At 34.9% G+C, this 26,726-nt stretch overlaps 4 protein-coding genes and 8 long non-coding RNA genes across 21 annotated transcripts; 5 read left to right on the top strand and 7 right to left on the bottom strand.

Moving 5' to 3' along the window:
• Positions 1-2,789: 2,789 nt before the first annotated feature.
• Positions 2,790-3,527, bottom strand: LOC110849496 (mesenchyme-specific cell surface glycoprotein). The gene is made up of 2 exons (XM_022096908.2): positions 3,376-3,527; positions 2,790-3,158 (listed from the first exon to the last, which is right to left on the bottom strand). Exons 1-2 carry the CDS (start codon positions 3,380-3,382, stop codon positions 2,908-2,910), a joined length of 258 nt encoding a protein of 85 aa, XP_021952600.1. The 5' UTR covers positions 3,383-3,527; the 3' UTR covers positions 2,790-2,907.
• Positions 3,528-4,214: 687 nt separating this feature from the next.
• Positions 4,215-5,119, bottom strand: LOC118435434. Its single transcript, XR_004834752.1, has 2 exons — positions 4,508-5,119; positions 4,215-4,416 (listed from the first exon to the last, which is right to left on the bottom strand). It is a non-coding gene; the product is annotated as an uncharacterized LOC118435434 (long non-coding RNA).
• Positions 5,120-6,873: 1,754 nt separating this feature from the next.
• On the bottom strand, positions 6,874-7,361 carry LOC110849556. Its single transcript, XR_002547845.2, has 2 exons — positions 7,144-7,361; positions 6,874-7,047 (listed from the first exon to the last, which is right to left on the bottom strand). It is a non-coding gene; the product is annotated as an uncharacterized LOC110849556 (long non-coding RNA).
• Positions 7,362-7,688: 327 nt separating this feature from the next.
• On the top strand, positions 7,689-8,252 carry LOC110849529. Its single transcript, XR_002547834.2, has 3 exons — positions 7,689-7,903; positions 7,970-7,994; positions 8,088-8,252. It is a non-coding gene; the product is annotated as an uncharacterized LOC110849529 (long non-coding RNA).
• A 578-nt stretch (positions 8,253-8,830) lies between these two features.
• On the top strand, positions 8,831-10,841 carry LOC110849384. 2 transcript variants are annotated; one of them, XR_004834547.1, is made up of 6 exons: positions 8,831-9,091; positions 9,175-9,201; positions 9,290-9,416; positions 9,522-10,396; positions 10,477-10,503; positions 10,589-10,841. It is a non-coding gene; the product is annotated as an uncharacterized LOC110849384 (long non-coding RNA). The 2 variants fall into 2 exon arrangements; XR_002547805.2 differs by having other exon boundaries at positions 8,845-9,091; positions 9,290-10,396.
• A 285-nt stretch (positions 10,842-11,126) lies between these two features.
• On the top strand, positions 11,127-12,060 carry LOC110849328. Its single transcript, XM_022096731.2, has 2 exons — positions 11,127-11,443; positions 11,501-12,060. Exons 1-2 carry the CDS (start codon positions 11,201-11,203, stop codon positions 11,963-11,965), a joined length of 708 nt encoding a protein of 235 aa, XP_021952423.1. The 5' UTR covers positions 11,127-11,200; the 3' UTR covers positions 11,966-12,060.
• A 172-nt stretch (positions 12,061-12,232) lies between these two features.
• On the bottom strand, positions 12,233-12,734 carry LOC118435496. Its single transcript, XR_004834808.1, has 3 exons — positions 12,591-12,734; positions 12,390-12,512; positions 12,233-12,293 (listed from the first exon to the last, which is right to left on the bottom strand). It is a non-coding gene; the product is annotated as an uncharacterized LOC118435496 (long non-coding RNA).
• A 14-nt stretch (positions 12,735-12,748) lies between these two features.
• Positions 12,749-13,961, top strand: LOC110849091. 2 transcript variants are annotated; one of them, XR_004834809.1, is made up of 5 exons: positions 12,749-12,850; positions 13,084-13,208; positions 13,287-13,518; positions 13,597-13,723; positions 13,820-13,961. It is a non-coding gene; the product is annotated as an uncharacterized LOC110849091 (long non-coding RNA). The 2 variants fall into 2 exon arrangements; XR_002547778.2 differs by lacking the exon at positions 12,749-12,850 and having other exon boundaries at positions 12,878-13,208.
• Positions 13,962-15,096, bottom strand: LOC110849090. The gene is made up of 2 exons (XM_022096467.2): positions 14,608-15,096; positions 13,962-14,534 (listed from the first exon to the last, which is right to left on the bottom strand). The coding sequence occupies exons 1-2, from the start codon at positions 14,947-14,949 to the stop codon at positions 14,151-14,153; spliced, it is 726 nt and encodes a 241-aa protein (XP_021952159.2). The 5' UTR covers positions 14,950-15,096; the 3' UTR covers positions 13,962-14,150.
• A 739-nt stretch (positions 15,097-15,835) lies between these two features.
• LOC110849436 lies at positions 15,836-17,715 on the bottom strand. The gene is made up of 5 exons (XR_002547818.2): positions 17,563-17,715; positions 17,452-17,476; positions 16,050-17,372; positions 15,957-15,981; positions 15,836-15,874 (listed from the first exon to the last, which is right to left on the bottom strand). It is a non-coding gene; the product is annotated as an uncharacterized LOC110849436 (long non-coding RNA).
• A 1,052-nt stretch (positions 17,716-18,767) lies between these two features.
• On the top strand, positions 18,768-19,372 carry LOC110849523. Of its 3 annotated transcripts, none has more exons than XR_004834724.1 (4): positions 18,768-18,913; positions 19,045-19,149; positions 19,230-19,254; positions 19,334-19,372. It is a non-coding gene; the product is annotated as an uncharacterized LOC110849523 (long non-coding RNA). The 3 variants fall into 3 exon arrangements; XR_002547833.2 differs by having other exon boundaries at positions 18,853-18,961; XR_004834723.1 differs by lacking the exon at positions 18,768-18,913 and having other exon boundaries at positions 19,011-19,149.
• Positions 19,373-21,902: 2,530 nt separating this feature from the next.
• Positions 21,903-24,484, bottom strand: LOC110848271 (PE-PGRS family protein PE_PGRS16). Of its 6 annotated transcripts, XM_035851316.1 has the most exons (5): positions 24,279-24,348; positions 24,108-24,182; positions 23,416-23,473; positions 22,930-22,947; positions 21,903-22,860 (listed from the first exon to the last, which is right to left on the bottom strand). In XM_035851316.1, exons 3-5 carry the CDS (start codon positions 23,420-23,422, stop codon positions 22,193-22,195), a joined length of 693 nt encoding a protein of 230 aa, XP_035707209.1. In that variant the 5' UTR covers positions 23,423-23,473; positions 24,108-24,182; positions 24,279-24,348; the 3' UTR covers positions 21,903-22,192. The 6 variants fall into 6 exon arrangements, with proteins under 6 accessions (XP_035707209.1, XP_035707206.1, XP_035707208.1 ...); XM_035851313.1 differs by lacking the exon at positions 24,108-24,182 and having other exon boundaries at positions 24,223-24,484; XM_035851315.1 differs by lacking the exon at positions 24,279-24,348 and having other exon boundaries at positions 24,108-24,242.
• Positions 24,485-26,726: the final 2,242 nt, after the last annotated feature.

Below are 26,726 nucleotides of genomic sequence, written 5' to 3'. Positions count from 1 at the left end.
GGTAGGTAGATAGATTATGCAATTAGATGATAACAAGTAAATAATGCACCTTGAGACGAAATGGTGCAAAATTTTTAGAATAAATGGTGAAGAAAATTTTATGAATTTGTTTCCTTAATAAGCCTCCAAATATTGTAAAAATTAGCATTTCTGGTGCAAAAACAATCTTTATTTAATAATTGTTACTACTAATACATTTAAATTTACATCTCCGTTTTACTTTTTCGTTCCGCCTTTGCCCCCATTTCCGCCTCCAAAGCCCCCTCCCCCACCCCCACCTCCTCCATTCGATCCGCCCCCACCGCCACCATAATTAACGAAATGATTATCTCCAACTGTAAGAAATGGGTAAAAAAAATTAATTCTTACACTTATTAGTAGTATTAATTAATTTTTCTTAATAATTTAAAAAATTTAGGAAATATATACGTTTCATAGTTTTGACGTTAGTTTACTAATTTTAAGAGATACGTCAATTCAGCTCAGTTTGGCAGTGTATGAAATGGTTGTTCGTCAGACTTTACCAACTTTTGGATGGTGGGGATGTTATCTGAGGAAATGGTTCGATTATGAATGAATTACAGCTTTACATCATCAACTAATTTATACACCATCCAAAACATTTAGTATATTGAGTATAGCATCATAACTCAAAGTGGTTCATGTGTCCTCATGTCCCATGATTAATGATCATTGGAATATTATTATCTTTGTTCACGTCCCCTTGTCACTATACATATGTCACCGGCTACTCATAAATAATTAAAATTTGATAAAATAAATGACAAGAAACACTTTTCCAATAATCAAATGAATAATATCCATGCAAAACTTTGGACAATTGACAATAACAGCATCCTCTGCAAATCTACAATTGATTACATCGCTGCAAAATTTTACATAAATTGACCACACATTACTCAGGAAAAGGTCAGAAGAGAAAAGTCACCAGAACAGCAAAATATTTACATACCTCGACTAAACTGCAGGGAAGAATTGTAATCAAATTTTTATAAATTCAAGGTAATCAGTTTAAAATTTTGTGACAAGCTTATTTATAAAATAGATATAATTAATTAGTTTTTTTGTAGATGAATAATTTCGGAATTCCGAACGGTATTTGGATACAACTAAATATACTTCATTCAATTACCTACTCATATTATGTAACATAAAATAAAATGATTAATATTTCTGGAAATATATAGTAGGCGTTCTTTGTGCCGGAGGAGGGGGCAAACAATAATGTTTCTACGAAATATTAAAGCATATTAATAAATATTATTGCAATTAAAATTCATAAATGTGAATTATGAAAATCTTTAATCATACATATCTATAATTAATTTCTTGATTGCATTTAAAAATTATTCCCCATGTATGATGAATTTATACACTAACTGGCAAAATATATGTTGAACTTCACTATAATTGGAAGTCAAATAGTGAATTAGAACTCGTAAATACTTACATAAAAGGAAGCCTTCCTTAAACATTGAAGTTACATACTAAGTACTTTTATATTGTCTTATGTATGTTATGTCCTTATATTAGACAATGTTGTGATTTATGTAATTAAACCAAATCCTTCATACATACCAAGTTGGGTCTAATTTAAATACATAACATTTAATTTGGGTATTAATTTTAATATATATATATATTATATACATACATAACATGATTATTAAGCTCTTCATATGACGTGTTTGTGTGCATAATAAATCGTTTTTTTAAACCCAACCAAAACTCGCTGACTGGAATCCATGAAAGTTCATGATCTTTCTTAAGTTTCTTACATAAAAATTACATCTTTGACTAGTCATTAATGTTAAACACATGAAATCATGCCACACTTTAATGTGACACTTACCCTCATATGCATTTAGATGTGTTATATGTAAAGTCGTGCATGAGAATCAGTTGTACATATTTAGTGAGTTTACTGCGATTATCGTGCAAAGGACTACTAGGCAATTTAATTTAATTCATTACATACATACGTAGTAAGGAAGCTCCTAATTCATACTTATATAAAACATGGCAGGTAAGTTTATTATCAAGAAATTATGGTAAATCGCAAGAAACTAATATATATAATTATACTATATTTCAGGCGGTGGCGGGGGTGGTGGTAATTTTTACATAAAATTATTTTGCAGCATAAATAAATCCATTGCATAGTAATCATACAAAACTTCACGATTTTATTTACGTATGTAGGTGGGGGTGCTGCTGGAAAAGGGGGTCGTCCAGGAAGGGGTGGCGACGGAGGGTCGGCGGGAGGTAGGGGTCAAGACGGTCAACCTGGAACAGGGTCGGGGGCTGGAAGTGGGGGACGTGGGGGTTCACCTGGTTGCGATGGGGGGCGTGGTGGGGACAGTTCTAGTGGACGCGGGGGGAGTGGTGGAAGCGGGGGAGGTTTTCTTGGCGGTGGGGGTGGAGGTGGGGGAGGACGATGAAATGATTATGGGTAGCATTTTGTCAGAAATGTAGAATTTCTGGAATTTAATTTTGACAAATTGATATCATCTTAGAGAATTAAAATAATTACAATACTGCCAACATCTTTCGGCGTTATTTGGATATTTAGATAATTTTTTAAAAGTATGTACATGCAGAATACAGTAATTTTGGGGAATCCTATCAAAATAAAAATTTGATATGTATTGGATATTATGTGCGTTTATTTATTTTGTGCATGCATACGATATAAATTAGTTTTTTTTTGCATTTGGATAAAAATTGCATTTATGGAATGATTAATGGAATAAATTTGTTTTTATGGATTGCATTTTATATATATTTTATATATATTTATTTACAACATACTACTCTGAATGACAAAAATTTAGAACATAATAAATTGAAAATCCGTCAGAAATCCTATCAATTTACACCACCCTCTTAATATTTGCTTCCATCTCGTCCATCTTGACTTCTGTCAGCCCCATTGCCTCCTCGCCCACCCCTAAACCAACCCCCATTTTGACCATCTTGCGCCCCATCTGCCCCCTTCCCACCTTTGCCACCCCAGGAGAAATATGACCTGCTTTTCTTGACCTCAACTGATCCACTGCCCCCACAAGTGTGACATTGTTCACGATCTCCTTGACCTACTTGCCCCCCGAAGTTGTCACTGTCTTCCTTTCCATGTCCTATAAATATGCATATATTACATACTAATAAAACACGGGCAAAAAAATAATGCCGTAAAATTTGCAAATTTTTTTTGACAGAACTTGTCCAAAATTAGTTACCTAATTTCCTTACAACAGTTAAGTATTTATGAGTTAAAAAAACTTTGAAAAATTTGCAAATTTTCGAATACTTAATATCGTCAATATAAACATTAGAATTTAGGTTTTGACTTACGATTCATTTTTAGACAAATTATAATTAATTAATTAACAAATAATGATTTGGCCGGGATGAACCTATAAAATGTAATATTTCCCAGTGATGGATCCACGAGAAGTGTGCCAATCTTTGTACTGCGAGATTTTCGTTATACATTTGGGATTACGTAATACATTTTATTTGTTATTCACGCAGCTACATGAGTTCCCATGAATAAATAGTTTAGTTTGATGAGTGATTTTTTAATAAGTAACTTGTTTTCGGCCAAGGTTCACGTTTGTTGTATGATATTCCCAGTAAATAAAATAAATAAAGATACCATGCATGATGACTAAGTATTTGCACCAGTGTCATAATACATAAAGAATGCCATGGAAGATACAGAAATAGGCGGAAATTGCTGATGGGATTTAATGTGTGGTCAAAACGTTTTCTATGTATGATTGACCTGTGACCTTTATTTTAATTGAGAATGACAAATCTTACAAAAGTTTATTGATTACATTTTTCAATTATGTTTGTAAAGCAGGCTGGATTTGATGGACTCAACCGACTCAAATTATTTATGTAAGTACTTCGAATTACTAAGTTTAATTGAAAGATTGAAATATGATGCATTATTTGACCTGTGTAAGGGAACTATTTTCAATGAATTTTTGTAATGAATAAAATAATTTAAGGTAAAAATGTTCACGTATATTTATGAGACATATCATGCAATTAAATGATATTAAGAATGCCATTCTGAAATACAATTGTTTCAAACGATGGAATTTTTCTTGTAAAAATATATATGACAAATAGGTTTTATTAGAGGCATCTAAGTATTTATGTTGCAAATTAGTCTATGTATGTATAAACAAAATTATGTCGTAAGAACAATGTTTATTTATTCAACTATATGTGACATCAAGATTGTAATATTTGTTATGAATTTTTATTTGCGACTTCCACCATCGCCCCCATTCCCACCCCCAAATCCGCCTCCGCCACCCCCACCTCCGCCATTCGATCCGCCCGCACCTCCCCCAAAGGTGACGAAATTGTCTCCAACAACTGGAAGAAACGGGTAAAATAATTAGCACAACTAGTAACAATTAATATATTAAATTCTTTAAATAATTAAGATAATTATGTATATCTGTACGTTTCATAATTCTTGAAATTTTTATTTTCACTCTGGTTTGTAAGTCAAATTCACGCAGCTTGGCAGTGATTAACTGGTTTAGAGTTATTCGTCTGACTTATATTAACTCTTGCTGGATGTTATCTAATAGTGTTAAGTAATGGTTTGTAAATGTAATCAATTGTATGTGAATGGGAGTTAAAATAATTTGTGCATTACTTATAGCATATGTATTGAGCTACAAACATTATATTTACATATTCTGGAGGTAGTTCATGGAGTTTCTTAAAAGTCCATGATCACTGTGGGATACAGACATTGATGACTTCCCCTCGTGTACTGATTCATAATAAAAGTTTGGGTGTCCATGCAAAGATCTGGAGAATGACGGCAATGATTCTGTAACTGTGTATATGAAAGTGTTTGATTTATTGTATGTATATATAGTTGCAAAATTTTACATATACTTGAAGTTCTGTATAGAAAATATTGATACATATTCAGTGGATTTACTGCGTTTATCTAGCCAACTACTAGGCAGTTTAAAAATAATTATTACAAAATAGAAAACTTCTCTTAGTCAAATCAAATATGGGAGGTAAGTATTTTTAAGCACGAAGTATTTTTTTAAATTTACGACATCGTTTTTAAAAAGCGTATATGTACAATGAGATTCATAAAGGAAACAAACTATATATAATGTATAATATAAATGTAAAAATTCTAGTATTTGCAAATTTAAACATGTTAGATACAATTACTTTGAAATTGCAAAAAAATTGTGGTAAATTATTATAATTGCTACATATTTTTCAGGTGGTGGCGGCGGCGGTGGTAATTTCTACCAATTTTTCTTTACATTTACATTTATTTAAGTACAAAGAATATGAGAATACGCTGTATTCTCATATTATTTGATTTAAGTACATACTAAAATAGAGGTGATTACTAAAAATTAAAAATTGATGATGTTACGTAGGTGGGGGTGGTGCTGGTGGTGGAGGTGGTTGTGCCGGTGGTGGGGGTGGCGCTGGTGGAGGGGGCTGTGGAGGAAGGGGTGGTGACGGAGGGTCATGGCGAGGGAGGGGTCAAGACGGTCAATCTGGGACAGGGCCATGGTCTGGAAGTGGGGGACATGGGGGTTCACCTGGTTGCGATGGGGGGAGTGGTGGGGACGGCGGTAATGGACGAGGGGGGAGTGGTGGGGGAGGTGGAGGTCGGTGAGACAATTATGGGTAGCACTTTGTCAGAAATGTGGACGGTGGGGAATATAAGTTTTTTTGCAAATTGGTGTAATTTTTAGCGAAATAAAATGATTATAAAATTGGTCAAACTGTTCGACATTTTTTTGTGCATATATTTTAAAAAAATTTGAACTTCAGGGAATTCAATGGACATACAAGTTTAATTTATGCATATCTTCTTCAAAAGATGTCATTTTAGAAATTTAATTATTTGTGCAAGCTTTCGAGTACGAAGTGTCATCTTCAACAGGGAAAGCAATTAACGAGTAGACGATTAACTATATGCATAGCTACTTATATATTTGTATATTATGCATGGATGCATAATTTCTTTTCGAAAACTCAATTCAAGCCGTCAATATACAAATGAAACTAGTTTTTACAAACTTACTATTCATTTTTCAAAAATACTAATTAGCCAGGATGAACCTATAAATAAATAAAAACAAGAAAATATCTATTTCCCAGTGATGGATTCCCGAGAAGTGTGCCAATCTTTTTACTGCGAAATTTTTCTTAAACATTTGGGATTACGTAACATATTTAATTTGTTATTCACAAATTTAGCTATATAAATCAGATGCACAAATATCTTAGTTTGATAAGTGACTATTTTTAAGTCACCTGTTTTCGTAAAAGGTTTAAATAGTTGTGGTATTCGCAGTAAATAAAATAAATAAAGATAACCATGCATGCACGTGTGTTATAATTAATAACATATCTATGACATGGATACATATAGAAATGGACTGAAATTGCTTACGGGATTTAATGTTAAGTCAACAATTATGTTATGTAACACGTTTGACCTGTGTCCTTCATATTTATGGAGAATTTGTCATCCTGAATAACAAATCTTGTAAAGTATTTTGATAATTTTTTCCATATATATTTGTACAGCAGACTGGATTTGATGAGCTCAACCAACTTATATGCATAACTACTTTGATTTACAAATTTGATAAAAATATTGACTCGTGATTGTATGTATATAGTTCGTGTGTAAGGTGACTATTTATTAATTTTTTTATTAGAATTAATAATTCTGAGACGCATTATATCATGAATTGATGGTAATGAAGCCATTTTGAGATTTATCATAAGATGAAAATTTAGATGAAATCAGATGACAAATGGAACTCATTATGGCATGGGTACAAAGTTTATTTCAAATACGTGACATGAAAATGACAATAGAATTTTATTTACGACTTCCACCATCGCCCCCATTCCCACCTCCAAAGCCGCCTCCGCCACCCCCACCTCCGCCTTTCGTTCCGCCCGCACCTCCCCCAAAGTTCACGAAATACTCAATAACTGCAAGAAATGAGTAAAATTGAAATTAATCAGAATTAATAAATTAATCGTAAAAATTAATTAAAAAATTAAATTATGTACGTATATTGTACATACATTTCATAATTTTGAATTTTATCCACTAGTTGTAAAGAGGTGAGACAAATCCACAGTTTGCAGTGATGTGTGTGAATTATTTATATATTTCTGGCTTATATCACCTCCTGCTAAAGTATGTTATCTAACGATACGTTAATATACAACGTAACATTATGAATACACTATTGTAAACTTTTAGCATGTCGAGTTACATAAATAATCTGGAGGTGGTTCATGATATGTATGATGTACATATCTAAATAACTTGATCTTGTGGATCCAATCATAAGTTTGGACAATGGCACCATACGCAGCTACATATATAAATAATATGTACATATGTACACGTGTGTGATTTATTGGTTTGATAGACTCAATTGTACATAAATGAATTGCAATTGCATTGTATAATAATGTGTACCCTATCCCAAACTTTAAGCAAAGTGAGCAATAAACATATTCTGGAGGTAGTTCATGTAGTGTCATAAAAGTCCATGATCACTTTGGGATATAGATATTGATGACGTCCCCTCGTGTACCGATTCATAATAAAAGTTTGCGGTGTCCATGCACAAATCTGGAGAATGACGGCATCCTCTGTAACTGTGTATGTATATGGAAGTGTGTGATTTATTGCATAATTGCAAAATTGGACATAAATTGACCACACTTTACTGAGATGTAGCTCAGAAGAGAAAAGTCATCAGAGCAAGAATTTATACCTCAACTTGACTTAAAACTACTGGGAACGATTTTGATCAATTATTTTTATCCAAAGGTATTTACAAGACAAATATTGTCGAAAAGGTTATTTATAAGGTAGATACAATTAATTTTTTTGCAGATGAATACCTTCGGAATTCGAAACGGTATTTTGTGATAACTATTGATAATTTATTCGATTTGCTACCCATTATAAATACGTATGATAATATTTCCTAATTTAATATATCTACCTTTAGTAAACGTCCTTTGCGCCGGAGGTGGGGGCGGTTCTGATGGCGGCGGTGGGGGTGGTGGTGGCGGATTTGGGGGTGGGAATGGCGGAAATGGTGGCAAGTGATTGAGATCCATTATGATTGGGGGAAATATTGAAACATTTGAATAAATATTGTTGCAATTAAAAATGGAAAATGTGAAAAAATTCTTATAGTCTCATAAAAAGCATACCTCATTTATTATACGTCATATTAAAACGGAGTATACTTCTCTCATTTGCGCCATTGTCCCCCTCGCCAAAGTATCGTCATAACTTGGCCAAAAATGATTTTTATACGGAATTTAACTAATTTTATTCGTAACTCATTGCGTGTTCCCCTTTTTGATATACATTCATAGATGGAAACTTTGGCCTCGTAAATTCGAAAGGTTTTGTGCTTGATGACTAATTAAGTACAAAGTGCATAAACAATTTTGGCATCGCCTACTTAAATCCACTTAATTTGACATCACTTTGTGCATTAAGTTATACACATGTAGCTACATGAAAACCTATGAATACTAATAAGAATTTGACGAGTAATTATTTACTTGTAAAATAATGTCATCACCAAGTCTTGCAGGCGGCTCAACCACTCAAGAAAGCAAATAATTTTACTTTCCCGTTACTCAAATGAGGGATTTACACCTTAAACTTTAAGTTCATTCCAACTCAATCTATCTTGAATTAGTGTGGAGGTGGGACTATAAAATCAAATATTTCCCAACCTCCACTTCACGAAATTCTGCCAAGTCTCTTCCCATCTTATGGCTATTGCTGGTCTCCAAATAATATTACAATGTCATTAAGGACGCCACCCTCTAAAAAAAGATGACCTCATTAAGAAATTTAATATAAATTGGACACCTTACTAAGAAAGCAAGTCAGAAGGGATAATACATCTGAACAAAATCATTTACTGCCCCACTTCACCAGGAAGAATTAAGATATTATACTTTGGCCCAATTTTAACACATAGATAAAACGGTAAAATGTTGAAATTTTGTGGGGAACTGTATATTGTATATACATATTTGCTAAGATTAACTAATTTTTTTTTATGTGGATAGAAATTATGAATAGTTTTGTCGGAAAAGGTACATATTTTGGGATCGGTATTTTTTACTTGATTTATTATATAGATAATAATGACTTGTAAGTAATTTAAGTAATCTGTACTTTAAGACGTTACTATGCTTTGTGCCGGAGGAGGAGGTGGGTACGGATCTGATGGGGGTTGGCGGGACTGCGGCGGTGGGGGCAATAGTGGTGGAAGCAGCGGATTCGGTTTTAGTGGATCTGGGGGAAGCAAGTGAGGGGAATTGCAGGCGTATATGCATGAAGCCTTCCTTATTATTTGAATTTAAAAAATGTCCAACTGATTTGAATAAATATCTTTGCCAATAATCCTGCTTAGATAGATGGGGGACCTTGGACTTTTCAAAAAATTCGGAAGATTTATTAATTTGATGAGTAATTAAGTGCAATTTGCATAAACAACTTGTTGTTCAAACTTGGCATTATATTTACATATGTAGCTACATGAAAACCTATGAATATTAATAATAATTAATGGTGAGTAGATAATTATTTACTTTTCGAATAATAACATCAAATCCGGCATGCGGCTCAGCCACTCATGGAAGTAAATAATTTCACTTTCCCGTTTCTCATGAGAGATTCATGTACCTTGGCTTGTTAAACTTTAAGGTAATTTCCAACTCATTCTATCTTGAATTAGTGGGGGGATTGGTGTGTAGTAAAATCAAATATTAAACTTCTCCAGCTCCAATTCTAGATTTATATGTGACATTCTAGAAGGTTCCTAGAATCCAGTAGGGGAGACTCACATTTTGCATAACAAATTCATAACGAGCCTCATTTGTGGACTACATTTTCACATTTGTCCCCCACATTTGTCCCCTTGGCAAGCCTTTTTTTCGGCTGGGATGAATTCACTCATACTACAAAAATCTGTCATGAAACGCCAAAAATTGAATTCACACGTACGATTGCTGGATATCATCGTATCATATCATCATGAGCTTTAACGAAATTCTCTTACATCTCTTCCCATATATTGTCTCGTCGTGTACTTGTGTCCAAGTAATATTTAACCAGGGACGCCACCCTCTAATAATTATGACCTCATTGAAAAAATTAATATAAATTGCACACCTTACTAAGAGTACAAGTCAGAAGGGAAAATACATCAGAATAAAAACATCTACTGCATCACCAAGAAAAATTAGCAGATTACTTTACTACAATTTTTACACATCCAATTTAACGGTAAGAAACCCGAAATTTTGCTGAGAGTTATATACACACATTTTTACTAAAATTAAATACAATAATTTTTTTGTGGATAGAAACTATGAATAGTTTTGTGGGAAAAGGTATTTTGGAATAGTTATTTTTTACCTGATTTATTGTAGATAATTAGTGACTTGTACATAATTTAATTAAAATCTGTACTTTTAGACGACACTATGCTTTGTTCCGGAGGAGGAGGAGGAGACGGTTCTGATCGTGGGTGGGGTGGCTGCAGCGGTGCGAGTAATAGTGGTGGTGGACACGTCGGATCCGGATGTGGTGGGAGTGGTGGCGGATCTGAGGGTGGAAGCAAGTGATTGCACATTTTTATAGTGTATGCATTTATGAATTTATGAATCCTTCCTTATCATTTGAATTTAAAAAATTCTCAACTGATTGGAATAAATATCTTTAACAATAATTCTGCTTTACTCGATCACATTATTACATCATTGAACAACTAAAGTCATTCTTCATGAAACCACACCCCTTCCAACCAGTCCGTCATGTTTTTAGCAGTAGGATAAGTGAAGAGCATGCAAAAAACTTGCAACGTGTTTGTAATTGCGTTATTCATGTAATCACATGAGAACCCATGTTTACGTTGATGAGTAATTATTTCTCATGAGCGTTATCAACTTTATGGTTATAACGCAGAGCAATCATGAAAGCGAATTTTATTCACCATTAACTGATATACGGCTTGAAAGGGACGATCATATAAAGTCATCCAAAATTTGTCATTAGCACAAATTCTTTGTGTCCCATCTTAAGAGCGAAATGTCGTCCCCAGCTAATAGCCAAGAAAGTGATTCAACTTTTAACAGCAAAATCAGGACGAGGCGCATCATTTCTGACGACATTTCCAAAGTTGTCTCCCATCTGTCAAGTTATTTCTGTCGGGATGAATTCACCCTCGGTCTGTGGCCTTCGGACGACGTGTTGGTTGACTTGGAGTGGATTCTGGAGAAAATAATTTCTCACGGATTATGCACACTTGCAGAGGATATCGAGACACTTGAGGTATTTACTAATTAAATATTGTCAAAAAAGGAATCTTTTAATTTTTATAAATTTAAGATTGTTGGCGTCCTCTGCTGTTACATTCAACCCATGGACAAGGAAATTCTTGCATTCTCCAAGCTCAAGAGTTACGCAATGAAGATCAACTTTGGTCTGAATACGGTCGCCGTGAAGAATTCGAATTTCTGGGAAGTAATTAACGAGTCCCAATATTTGCACGTTTTTGCCCTCTCGGTCCACCCAGATTGGCGGAACGCCGGAGTCGGGACGCGACTCGCAAAGGATGCCTTTTTCTCCGATGAAATCCAGACAGGGCCGCATATCCTGGCCTCCATGTTCACAAGTCCGTACAGCACGAAAATTGGAAAAAGGCTCGGATTCAAAGAAATGCCAGAATCTGTTGTGAAATACGAAACATTATCATGGGACGGAAAGTTGGTGTTTGACAGTGAAGATCTGAAAAGGCAGGTGGATGGGAAAAGCTGTGAAATTTTGTGGATGGATTTGAACACCATTTTATAAATTTAAGACTTAGAATCTCTACCAAAAAAGTCTTATATTAAATATGCGTATCTTAAATCTTGTCATAAATTAAATAAAGAAAATAGTCAAACTAATAATACGTATTATGTACATAATTCGCAAAAATTTGCACATATTTTTATTTTTATTCAACATCTTTTCATACCTTACAATAACTTTTAACAATTAAATAATCATATAAAATAATTTATTTATTCCCTTCGACCCCCACCATCCCCTCCCTTCCCTCCGGAAAACCAACCCCCATCTTCCCCACGCTGCCCCCCAGCTCCCCCACCGTCTCCTCCCTGTCCACCCCTGAAACAACCTGTTGAAATAAACGAACCCCATTAAATCATAAGAATACATCTACTTGCAATCTAAACATTTAACTTAATTGTTCACTTTAGCAAATAATAATCACCCGAAAAGTACAGCGCGGTCAGACCGGCGCAGGCAGCGACGAAAACGAAAAGATTTTTATTTTCCGCACTAACAATGCCACGTCCTGGCTCGCCATTGTTCCCATTTGTTCCTCCCTTTCCTCCTGGAATGTTTAATTTATTCTGAATTAGTGGAAATTTGTCGATATATATATATATTTCCAATTTCTTGGATATTTTACCTTGGAACATTTTGTGTGTTTAATTTCCTGTCAGAATTGTCTAAGCACTTTCAATGTGCAGTTCTGCAAATCAGGTGTAAAATAAAATACTCACGATAGATAGTTGCAGGCCACAAGTTATACTAAAAGGCTAAATAAAGATGATGGAATGGATTGCATGAAACTACATCAAACCCATCCAAGCAAAAAAAACTTTGCAGAAAAAACACTGCAAGTTTTACACTGTTGGACACCTTTGACCTTGAGCATACATAAATAATGTGAGTTTCACTAAAAATCTAACTCAACTTTTGACCTTCACTAACACTCAGGATTAATTTAGGTTTGCAGTCGTTAATTTGCTACTGATATTTAAAAAATAATAATAAAGTTTCATTTTTTTAAATTTGCGATAATACATAAATACGTATCAACCAATATTTTTTATACGATTTGGTTTTATAATTAATTAATAAAATTTACATTTATTTTCGAAATGGAATCTTCTTGACAGTAATTCAGAAACGACCAGTTTTTGTCCCGAGTGTACCTCCGTTTATCGTCAAGTGGACGTTTTTTATGGTAAATTGGCACCATTTATTGTCAAAATTGGGCATAATTTACGATTTAAACCAACAGGTGAGAATCCAATTTAGGAAACATATCTTTGAAATTTTCACATTGAAAAATAATACCATTCATGATAATTTTAATTAGGTCAAGTTTATGTGAAAAAAGAAGAAATTGAAATCAAATATGAAATTGACGATATTATGCACATACATACAAAACGTATTAGATAGGTGATGATCATTCTGATCCAGATAACTGTGATGATAATCAAAATCGAGATAAAAAATCGTCACCATTATCGGACAGTATTTTTGAGGATAAGGAGACTTTTTGAAGATGGCGATATGAAAGACCTGCTGGAGCACCTCGGTGAATGGTAGCCAAACTGAATTTAAATAATTAGTTATGACAATTTAATATTGTACTGACTTACTAAATAAATATAAAATTCCAGGAGGAAAGGGAGGAACAAATTGGAACGATGGCGAGCCAGGACGTGGCATTGTTTGTTAGTGTGGAAAACCAAAATCGTTTCGTTTTCGTGGCTTCTAGCGCCACTCTGACCGCGCCGTACTTTTCGGGTGATTATTATTTGTTAAAATGAACAATTAAGTTAAATGTTTAAATTGTAAGTAGATGTGTTGTTATGATTTAATGGGGTTCGTTTATTTCAACAGGTTGTTTCAAGGGTGGAAAGGGAGGAGACGGTGGAGGTCGAAGGGAATAAATAAATTATTTTATATGATTATTTAATTGTTAAAAGTTATTGTAAGGCATGAAAAGATGTTGAGTAAGTAAAATATACTTTTTTTTGCGAATTATTATTAGTTTAACCATTTATTTTCCTTATTTAATTTATGACAAAATTTTAAATACGTATTTACTAAGTGTAAGACTTTTTTTGGTACAGATTCTATACAATTAAGTCTTCATTTTAAAATTGTGTTCAAATCCATCCACAAAATTTCACAACTTTCCCCTTCCACTTGCCTCTTCAGATCTTCACTGTCAAACACTAATTTTCCGTCCCATGACAGCGTATCGTATTTCACAACTGATTCTGGCATTTCCTTGAATCCGAGCCCTTTCCCGATTTTCGTGCGGACTTGTGAACATGGAGGCCAGGATATGCGGCCCTGTCTGGATTTCATCGGAGAAAAAGGCATCCTTTGCGAGTCGCGTCCCGACTCCGGCGTTCCGCCAATCTGGGTGAACGGAAAAGGCAAAAACGTGCAAATATTGGGACTCGTTAATTACTTCCCAGAAATTCGAATTCTTCACGGCGACCGTATTCAGACCAAAGTTGATCTTCATTGCGTATCTCTTGAGCTTGGAGAATGGAAGAATTTCCTCGTCCATGGTTTGAATGTAACAGCACAGGACGCCAACAATCTTATTAAATTTTTTTGCAAATTAAGATTTAGATTTCTTAGTTGGTCACTTACTACATTTACTTGTTAAATACCTCAAGTGTCTCGATATCCTCTGCAAGAGCGCATAATCCGTGAGAAATTATTTTCTCCAGAATCCACTCCAAGTCAACCAACACGTCGTCCGAAGGCCACAGACCGAGGGTGAATTCATCCCGACAGAAATAACTTGACAGATGGGAGACAACTTTGGAAATGTCGTCAGAAATGATGTGCCTCGTCCTGATTTTGCTATTAAAATTTGAATCACTTTCATTGTTGTTGGCTGGGGTGGACATCTTGTTTATAGATGTTAGGCCAAGTGAATGATGTGTGCTTATCATAAATCCTAGATTTTGTATGGTCGTACAATTCAGATTACATATGATGAATTCCATACTACCCTCCTAATGATAATATTATCAGTGGTTACATATTTCTGTCAATTACTCATTTCTGACCACGAGTTGAGTTGATAGCCCACATGTAAAGGAATTAAGTACTCATGCAGAGTAACCTTAGTTCATAGATAAACTGAATAAATAACTGCCATAAAATGATTCTCAAGTTTTGTTTTCATGCTTTTCGCTCGTCATCACAGAACATTGGCTCCTCCACAAAAGTGTACGTGACAATAGTGCCCACGTAAATTTATTTTAGTTTAATTTTTAAAAATATATTTTATTCATCATACGACATCGAGGACATTTATGTCGTGGGGAATTTTTGTCATATATTTGATCAATAAAATGTACTAGTTTATCTCCACCCATTAAATTTACGTGGATACTGTCGTCGAGACACAAATGTCGCGTACACTTCGCTCGCCGAGTTGGCGATAAGTAACAAAAGGATCATGACTGATCGATTAGCGACCCCACCACAATGAAATTCTGGATCTTCATGTATTTTGCCCAGGTTTTAGTATAAATGCATATGTATATATTTATGTAATCATAAACAAATTGCCTTTAAGTTGCACATTGAGACAACAAGGGTATGGAATGTGAGGAATAATTTCTTGTTAAGTGAGATTTCAAAATGGTTGAGGAATTATTTGTAATTTTAATCAATATTTATTGAAACACTTAAATATTTACTTTGAACAATCATTAGCTTGAGCCGCCACCCCCACCACCTCCCCCTCCACCCCCACCACCTCCACCCCACCCCCTCCTCCTCCTCCACCACCCCCACCACCCCCACCCCCACCGGCCCCTCCTCCCCCACCGGCACCCCCTCCCCCACCGGCCCCTCCTCCCCCACCGGCACCCCCTCCCCCACCTCCCCCACCGGCGCCCTCTCCAGCAAATAAGATGTTTTCTATATGCACATCACAATTACCACATTTTATCATAAATACTATATGATTATTAAATCAAATAAATATATTATCGCTAAATACCCTTCCCAATTCCAAAATTATGCATCTACAAGAAAAATAATTATGTCAACTCAAGTTATAAACAAATTTCCCATTATCTTTTTTACGGATTACCTTTTAGACAAAAAAAAATTGATCACAATTGCTCCTAGCGGTTTCGTCTGATACGGTATACAGTGTTCAGATGACTGTTTGCTTCCTAATTTTACCTGGTCAATTTATGCTAAAGTTTGCAGCACTCAATCCAACCCACATATGTACTTATCGGTAATGAATGTTAGATGAGAAAGATGCCATCATTGTCCAAAGTTTTTGATCATGCATTGAACTCTGGGTATCTATGCGTCATACATACATATGTACAAACGTTATGCAATTAATAAAAAAATAATTATTTTTTAACTGCACGTTCAACGCGGTGACCAATTCCCGTCCATTGTGCTTCTCACTATCTTATTGTCAAATAGTGATACATATAATTCTCTTCTTTTATACATCGCAAATTTCATAATAATTATGTATGCATGTTGCAAGAAACTTGGAAAATAATTAATTACTCATTCCTTGGTCATAAGATCAACTACATTAATCAGTAGAGGATGTTATGTAAATATTGGTGCTATGAATAAATTCGAATTGCAGCATACTATTATTTATACACTATTGTAAACCTAGCATGCTTATTTCAAAATAAATGACGTGATAATGAAAATATACTTAATATAATAATTCATTTCAACCCGTTACCCCCACCTACTCGATAAGATTTGTCGGCACATTCCCACAAAGTGGGTGAAATTGCCTTTATACAATTATGCACAAAATATTTAAAGTGAACGAGTTTCCTTCACTGAAATTAGTTATCGTTCCTCCCAATTTGGGAGGAACAATGAGCCAGCAAATTAACAATGTCTGCGGATAAGATTGATCCCCACCGGTTTACTCGTCATATCCGTTAATTGTTTTTCACTCGATACAATCGCCAATTATCACAAAAAAGCGATATTGACACGGAAATTGTATTTATATTACTTCAAAATGTTTGAGATTATGTTATTATGTGTGTATTCAAAATTAATTGTGTCTTGATCTGAAAAGCATGCAGTGTAAACTGATGATTTGCGACATTTGAATAAACTAAATATTCAGTAAAAGGCGAATCTTGCGGGCATTTTCCTCTAAAAACTTTAACATGCATTGTGACCACCTGCAAGGTGCGAATTTATGTTTTGGACATGACCAATAAGTTTATTAATGAGATCGCGAAATAAAAGAATCGTTGAAAAATCAAATTTAATTGCAACAATATTTATTCAAGTATTTTATAATATTTCTTCCCAACATTATTCAATTATTTGTATCCGCTTCCAGTAAATCCGCTTCCGCCACCACCACCCCCGCCGCCACCGCCTCCTTCAGCGGCGTTTAGGATGTACACTATGAAAAGGTATATTAAATTAATCAATATTTTCATATTATGTAATAATTCAAATAAATTATAATTGTCGCCAACTACCATTCCGAATTCCCAAGTTATTCATCTGTAAAAAAAATTATTAATTAAATATACATATATATCCATGCATTCGCTATAAATAATTTTTCCATAAAATGTTTGTCTGATTACCTTTCACAAAAAAAGTTGATCACAATCCTTCCAGCAGTTTAATTTGAATGAGGTAAGAAATTTACAGGATCCGTGTTCTGATATCTTTTCCCTTCTGAGGCTAAACCTGAGAAAAGGGTGCTGAATTTATACTAAATTTTTCAAACCATCATAAATACTGGTCACTTATACATATATAAGATGTATAATTGTTGTCATTGTCCAAAGATTTGCATTTCCAGATGAAATACCTCACTATGCTAAACGTTTTAGAAGGTATATGAATTATTTTATGATATTTGTAACTGTCATTTATTGAGTTCATCGGACCATTCCTTAGATAACGCCTAGCTAGAGTTGATAAATTGTTTGCACACCACAGTTCCGGCTTGTGTATGTACATATGATGATCAGCATACATGACTACTTTGAAATCAGTTTTTTCGGGATACCTTTTGTGTAGAATGCTAAATAAATAGGATGTTTTTTTATTTATTCTATGAGTATGGAATAGTCGAAGCATCGACTAATTGTCGCCGATGATGGTGACTTAGTTTACACCTACACGAAGAAAATCGAGTATCGCTAATTTCCCAGAAGCCACAAAGATGAATGTTTCAAGTAAATATTTTCATAGTTATTTTTGGACATAGTGGGATGAATTTTTTCAATAATTGATTTTATTGACCAAGATATCGATGTCAAATTTGTACATCATCATCAGGATCGGAAAATTGAAAATCAGAATTTAAAAATTAAAATATCTTAAAATTTTACGTTTTTAAAATAAGAGTACGACACGTCGTGTGTAAATGGTTTTTGATGTAATTGTCATTTATTTCTGATTGAATTAATCGAACCAGTACTTATGTACGCTTAAACTTAATTCGAGAACGTTTTCCATCTTGAAAAAATATATAAATGACCAGTATTGAGTCAATAAAAATGCAAACGTAACTTAATAGCTGAACGTATTTTGTCCTGCTTACTGTATGCCTACCCTTTATGTTCAGGAAACCACACAAGTTCCCACGAACAATCGATACAGGATAATGCTTGATGAGTAATTATTTGTCAAGTTTTATGATGCATTCACTTAATGATATGTCCAGTAAATAAAATAAACAAAGGTAACTACAGATGCATGATTAAGTGCGCCACTGTCATAGCATTTCAGGACAATGACAAACGTTATGGGTGGAAATTGGTAACAATGGTATCGTATATTCCATAGGAGATCGACACGATTTCTATGAATTTTTCACCTTTAATTGTACATAAATGATAAATATCACAAGGGTTATTTATTAGATACATGTCGCCATTGTGGTAAAGCTGGCTGGATTTGATGGGCTTATCCGACACCTTTTACGTAACTAACCAATTTGACCAACCTATTTTATTTACTTGCTTTTTTGAGGTGGACGAACTACTCATAATTCTATTCATAACTGACCAGTTGCCGTTGCAAAATTTAGTATAAATTCAGCACCCTTTTTTCAGGTTTAAGCTCAAAAGGGAAAAGATATCAGAACAGGAATCCTGTAAACTGCTTACCTTATTCAAATTAAACTGCAGAAAGAATTGTGATCAACTTTTTTTTGAAAGGTAACCAGCCAAACATTTTATGGAAAATTTATTTATAGCGAATACCTATACAGATATGTTATTAATAATTTTTTTTGCAGATGAATAATTTGGGAAGTCCGAATGGTATTTGGCGACAATTATAATTTATTTGAATTACTATATAATATTAAAATATTGATTAATTTAATATACCATTGCACAGTGTACATCTTAAGCGCAGCTGATGGAGGCGGTGGGGGTGGTGGAGGTGGCGGCGGTGGTGGCGGCGGCGGTGGCGGCGGTGGCGGCGGGGGTGGAGGCGGGAGCAAGTAATGAAGATCCATCTTGAGAGGAAATGTTGCTACATTTGAATAATATTGTTTCGCTTAAAATTATCAAATAATTCTTGAACTATTCTTTTACACATCTATCGACTTCATTTAAAAATTACAATTCATGCCGTACGTTTCATAAAGCTAAACAAGATTCATTAAGATTTTTAAGAGTATTTAATTGATGGAAGTTTATGCATAACGGCTTAGAATTACTTATTAGGGAACTGTCTCATCAATCTATGAATGATTCTCTAGAAAAAGGTCGCTTGTTTTTCTCATATATCTTGTAGAATAAGAAATAAGAAAGACTTTTTTTTATCAAAATACAAAATGGCTCACTTATGTAATTTATTCCTCTTCTGCATATATTGCCAAAGATTTATGGGTGACCACAGAGGGAATACTTCGAAACATTCAAAATAAATCGACCAAATTATTCAAAGACCCTTACGGGATAAGGACAACTTTTTGGCTAATGCATTATTTTTCGCAATTTTACTTCTTGATCAGTTAGTTTAGACCATAAGCTTCAAGAATATATGCATATTAGCTCAGTAGCATTATCCATCATAAAATAATCTTTGTTCAAAGATGTTGATTTTCAAGCCCAAAATCAACAAAATAAATATATTTATTGTTACCACTGTATTTGTTGCATACATATGTACATATGTACCTGTATCGAAAAAATATAGATTATTTTGCATAATAAAAATTATAAGACATCCTCAAATAAATAATAAATTATTTCATTTGTCATCTTTCTTAATTATAATTTACAACGGTTGAAACTTGTCAAATGGCATCTTTAGTATCATTTCCTCGCATGATGTATGTATCTCAGAAATGTATTCCTTTTAAATTTAAAAAAATTTCTCATTAAGAAAATTCACACAATAACTCAATTCGCGTGAATGATTTCCTTTATGCATTTTCTTATTAAGATTACATATATGTATGAATGCAATGCCCAATGTAATCTTGATATAGTTATGTATGATCAAAAGATTTTTCAGTAATAGCAAAAATCATATTTCGCAGTGACATCAGACAATGCAAAGTGTCTGATATATAAGGAGAGTAGGCAATTTGCAATGTTCTACTGCTGCTTGTCATCTCTAATTGATGTGGGTGATACCGACATCCTGAAAAATTACGCTACCACAATATATCAACTTATTAGCTGGTAAACAATTGGAATTATGAATGTACGTCAGAGGCGTCGGATAAGCCCATCAAATCCAGTCAGCGTTCCAAATAATTATGACGGACATACCTAGTCAATAAACTTTGTGAGATTTGTCATTCCCAATGAAAAGGAAAGGTTAAACGTTTTGATCATACATACATTGAACTCCGTATGACTTATTATGCGTTAAGCTATAATTAGTACGAAAATAATCATGTATGGTTATCTTTATTTTACTGGGAATATCATGGCAAGTGAACAAGAACCTTGCCCAAACACTATCGCTTGTTTATAACTGCGTAAATCTGATTAACTAGACGCTCAAAAACTATAACTACTTTAATATGCAATATCAACAAACGCCTAACGAAATCTCACAAGTACAAAGATTAGTACTATTATTTTTTGAAAAATGATTCGAAAGTTTTATATAAGTACTAACTTATAAGCACGTATGTTTTGCTAATTTGAAAAGTAATTTATTAACTAAATAAAAATGTGATTTTCCCTTTTGATCCTAAACTTTAGTGGGTATAGAAAGATCCAATAGTTTACAAATTTGGTTCACTCATTGTTCTTATGTTTCCCATTTCAAACATAAATATTCAAAATTGTTGCCCTTCAGGGTATATATTTTTCTATTTTTTCCTCAAATATTGGAAATGCGGATCGTATAGTATGTTGCTACCCAGGGTCAATGTAAATTATACGGCTCGTGAGGTCAGGCCTTCGGTGTTAGAAGGAATCGGGAAAAGCACAATGACCGCCTTAAAAATATAGCCCATGCCGGTTTTCGAAACTTAAAATAGTTTTAGAAATTTCAAGCTTAAATTGCTTAAAACATTAAGTTTGAATGATCGGGATGCAAGATAGAGTAAAAAGGTCGGCGGAGTTACATCATTTGATTATAGGACCATAACAAATATTTGGAACTATATTTAAAAATAAATAATTTATGTCGTTTTAGCCAAGGGAGCAGCCTGCGGGGGCAAATTTCTTGACTGAAACTCCTTGACTGGAATTGCTGAGGGTCTTGGAGGGGTGTCCACTTTTTGACTATTTTTTTCGATAACGGCCTTACTTGCAAAATTATGTCAGGGTTATCGAAAATTCAGAATGTGTCAAATATTTTATAATTGGCTCTTTGTACGTCTATCTACGTCGAATATTTCGACATGGATGTAGATGGCAATTAAAGGCGTATCAATGAGTGCTTTTCCATATCGTTTATCATATGTCAAATGCAATCCATAAATAAAACTTAAATATTCTACTATTAATTAATATTATTTTATTTTTACTAAAGCGCACAACATACTTGAACAGTGAATGTGTAAAACAAAACTTATCTCAATACATATTTAAATAAAAATCGAATTTTTTCAAAAAATATTTTATATTTTTCTAAGCACAACCTCAATTAGCAAAAACTGTATTCCACCACTGTATGTTACTGACAAAATGCGTACAACAATTCAATTTATGAACGTAAAATTGACAATTAATATTTAAGAAAAATACCAAACTCCTACCCCTCTCAATACTTTCATGAGAGCCGTCAAACCCCTTGACCCCCATGACCTCCCATCCCAGTTCCAGGTTGACCGTCTTGACCTCTGCATCCCGGTGCCCCTCCATCACCACCTCTTCCCCCACCTCCAATCCCAAACCCAGTTCCAGGTTGACCGTCTTGACCTCTGCATTCCGGTGCTCCGCCATCACCACCTCTCCCACCTTGACCACCACCCCCTCCCCCAGTTCCGGGTTGACCGTCTTGACCTCTACATCCCGGTGCTCCGCCATCACCACCTCTTCCCCCACCTCCAATTCCAAACCCAGTTCCGGATTGACCGTCTTGACCTCTACATCCAGGTGCCCCTCCATCACCACCTCTACCTCCTTGACCCCCACCCCCTCCAATTCCAAACCCAGTTCCGGGTTCACCGTCTTGACCTCTGCATCCCGGTGCTCCGCCATCACCACCTCTTCCACCTTGACCCCCACCCCCAAACCAAGTTCCAGATTGACCGTCTTGACCTCTGCATCCCGGTGCTCCTCCGTCACCACCTCTCCCACCTTGACCCCCACCCCCTCCCCCAGTTCCAGGTTGACCGTCTTGACCACTACATCCCGGTGCCCCTCCGTCACCACCTCTACCTCCTTGACCTCCACCAATCCCAAACCCTCCACCTCCTTGACCACCTTCACCAGCACCACCACCTCCGCCTATTGTCATGAAATTTTGTGTGTTTAACCAAATATTTATGATTAAAAATCTTATTAAACAAGAATTACCACCACCACCGTTACCTCCTGAAATATAAAATTTCTATCAGTTTCTGTAATATTTTGTCATTTCAAAAATAAAATGATCCCCTTTATAATATTTGTTTGTTTCATGAATCCTATGTTATTATGCATTTTCAATGTTAGATAAATTGATAATCAACGTATATATCTATTTATGTCGAATATTTCAACACGTATATTATAATTATTATTAAAGCTGATTTATTGGCCACAAATATTATGTCATAAATACATACTTACAAAAAAAAACCTGATCAAACCCTACTACTTAGTGGGAAATGCTTAATAAACTTGTCGAATATTCATTACATAGTAAAATAGTGAGCCGTACAGTAATACTGCAATGCATAATATTATGCATCTATTCCAACATTACTTTATATCAACCAATTAAAGTATAATCAATCAATAACAGTGTGGAGCTGTATCGTTTTCATAAATTTTTTGAAAATAATTAAAATGATAACTTACCTGCCATATTTTAATTTCTGGAAAGGAATTTCCTCACTACACCATGAATTCAATTGAGCTGTGAATTAGTCAAGTTCAGTAAACTCACTGATTGCAATGCAGAACAGTTCGAACAGATATCGATATGCAGTGATAAGGTAAGTCTTTAGCCAGCTCCACGTATTTTCATGGCATGAAATCTATCTCCCAATGTAAAATTGTAGGATAGGGAACATGACCAGTTGCAAATGCATTTAACTAAGGAGCGAAACCCTTAATAAATATGTAAGGGTTTAAATCAGTCTAAATTTAAAAAATTTTCGACCTTTGACCTCATGACTTTGGTGCTGCGAGTGCGACCCTTTCATGTACATGGTCAACTGGCGAAGTCTGACATAATTTAATAATTAGGCATCAATATTCAAAAAAGAATATAAAACACTCCAAATAACAGACAAACAGACAGGCGAACGTAAAGTATCTTAGAGAAAAGGTGGTTCATTCCCTTCTTAATAATGAAACAACAATTAACAATATTCTTCGGATATAGTTAAACAATTTTTAGCAATTTTTTAACCAACTTTATTAATTATGCTTTCAGTATAAAAAAAACCAATTGTAATGACCACCAAATAACCTTCGATCCCACCACTGCATAACAATATCAATTTTGCACATTGCATTAAATTAAATGTAAAATGACTTCACTGAACTGTCAACAAAAATTGTAGTAGTTATTTTTCTAAAATTTAACTCTCTAATTGTTTTACTTTCGCGAGGGACAATTCCTAGAAAACACAATTTTTTTATACAAAAATAAAAACTTACCAATGAAAAATAACCAATGACTGATAAACAGAACAGATTTTAATTAAACTTTTTACCCCCTATAATTATACAGTCACTAAAACATCCTGTAAATACATACTTGTCTTCATTCAAGTTACTATTTACATACATATTGAATCATCAATGAAGGTCAAATGTGCAAGCTGTTTCATGGCATAAAAAAAATATATTAACCTGTACCACCATCTCTTAACAGTGCATAAATTGCAATGTTTTTTGCCTGGAGTTGTAAATATGTATGTATGATATGGTTTCATGCAATAATCTACTATCCCATCATTTGTATATAGGCTTTACAATTATATGACTCGTTTACTGTAGCAAATTCGTCGCAAGTACATACATAATATTTCACACTTGATTTCCAGATCTGTGCATCCTGACACCGCTTATACACACATTTATGAATGAACACCCATCTTTCCGCAGTGCACAAATTGCACTGGTTTTTTTTGCCTTGATGGGTTTAATGCAAACCACTATGATCATTATCTGCACCGTTTAGTTTTTATGTATTACTAGCCTATAAGCCCGTCCCAAGACGGGCCAACGAACAGAACTACATAATATCTAAATTTTATTACATTGTAGTATTGAAAGAACCTCGTCGAACTTTGTACACGCCAGTTTAGAAATATTGGGGTCATCTAACATGGTCTCCATGAGTAAAAGGTTTTCCATTTGGACTACATATATTTTTGTTGCAACCCACTAATTAACTTGCTGAGTTTGAAAAAACCAGTGTGGGTCACCCAACAGGGTCACCCCAACTGAATTTTTTCCCATTCGGGTGTTGTATTCTTCCACTAGAATCCATCAGCTATCAACATACCAAATTTCAGCTCGATGCGATGAGTTTAAAAAAACCAGTGTGGGTCACGCAACAGGGTCACCCCAACTGAAGATTTTCCCATTCGGGTGTCGTATTCTTCCATTAGAACTGACCAGCTATCTGCATACCAAATTTCAACCCGATACGATGAGTTTGAAAAACCAGTGTGGGTCACCCCAACTGAAGATTTTCCCATTCGGGTGTCGTATTCTTCCATTAGAATCCACCAGCTACCAACATACCAAATTTCAGCTCGATACGATGAGTTTAAAAAAACCAGTGTGGGTCACCCAAAAGGGTCACCCAAACTGAAGATTTTCCCATTTGGGTGTCGTATTCTTCCATTAAAACCCACCAGCTATCAATATACCGAATTCCAGCTCGATACGATGAGTTTGAAAAAACCAACTGAAGATTTTCCCATTTGGGTGTCGCATTCTTCCATTAGAAGCCACCAGCTATCTGCATACCAAATTTCAACCCGATACGATGAGTTTGAAAAACCAGTGTGGGTCACCCAACAGGGTCACCCCAACTGAAGATTTTCCCATTTGGGTGTCGCATTCTTCCATTAGAACCGACCAGCTATCTGCATACCAAATTTCAACCCGATACGATGAGTTTGAAAAACCAGTGTGGGTCACCCAACAGGGTCACCCCAACTGAAGATTTTCCGATTTGGGTGTCGCATTCTTCCATTAGAACCATCGAGGTAGTATAATATATAGAGACCAGAACGTTTTCCTTTGTTCACGAAATAGAAAACCATGTGATATTTTGATTTTTACAAAAAAAAGTAAACAACAGCCACCACCATCACCAACCACCACCACCACTTACCATTGCCACACTGGTGGATGATGATGATGATGATGATGGATTTCGACAGAACTGCCTGACGATGCGTGGAGACTTTTAGTAGTCGACCCACGCATCGTAAGGTGGCTCAAACGCATCAAATTTGTGACGAGTGGGTGCAATAAATGGTCTTAGTATGCCTTGATTAGAACCCACCAGCTATCTGCATACCAAATTTCAGCCCGATACGATGAGTTTAAAAAACCAGTGTGGGTCACCCAACAGGGTCACCCCAACTGAAGATTTTCCCATTTGGGTGTCGCATTCTTCCATTAGAAGCCACCAGCTATCTGCATACCAAATTTCAGCCCGATACGATGAGTTTAAAAAACCAGTGTGGGTCACCCTACAGGGTCCCAGGTATCAGAACCAGAACGAAAACCAGAACCAGAACGAAAACCATAAACTAAAACCAGAACCCAAAACCAAAACGGAAACCAGAACCAGAACTAAAACCAGAACCAAAACCAGAACCAGAACCAAAACCAGAACCAGAACCAGAACCAGAACGAAAACCAGAACCTAACTCCTTATTGAAGAACGTCGTTATTAATCCTGCTCTCTGATTGGCTCAGGCAAACTGCCAACAGCCAATCAGAATGCTGGAATGTCACGGAAAATTCAGCGTTACGGATTTTTCGAAATTATAATATAGATTACCACACGCGCTGAGCCACATATTGTCGCTGTTCGTGCAAAAGTTGTCGGACAGATTTAAGCCTAACATAATTTTATATGCGTAATAAATAGTCTTTTCTTAAGGCTTAAAACAATTTGACAACTTTTGCACGAA

The sequence above is a fragment of the Folsomia candida genome, unplaced genomic scaffold (assembly GCF_002217175.1).
Source record: "Folsomia candida strain VU population unplaced genomic scaffold, ASM221717v1 Fcan01_Sc004, whole genome shotgun sequence".
In the NCBI taxonomy this organism is placed as follows: domain Eukaryota; kingdom Metazoa; phylum Arthropoda; class Collembola; order Entomobryomorpha; family Isotomidae; genus Folsomia; species Folsomia candida.
This window is presented reverse-complemented; position numbering and strand designations above follow the sequence as displayed.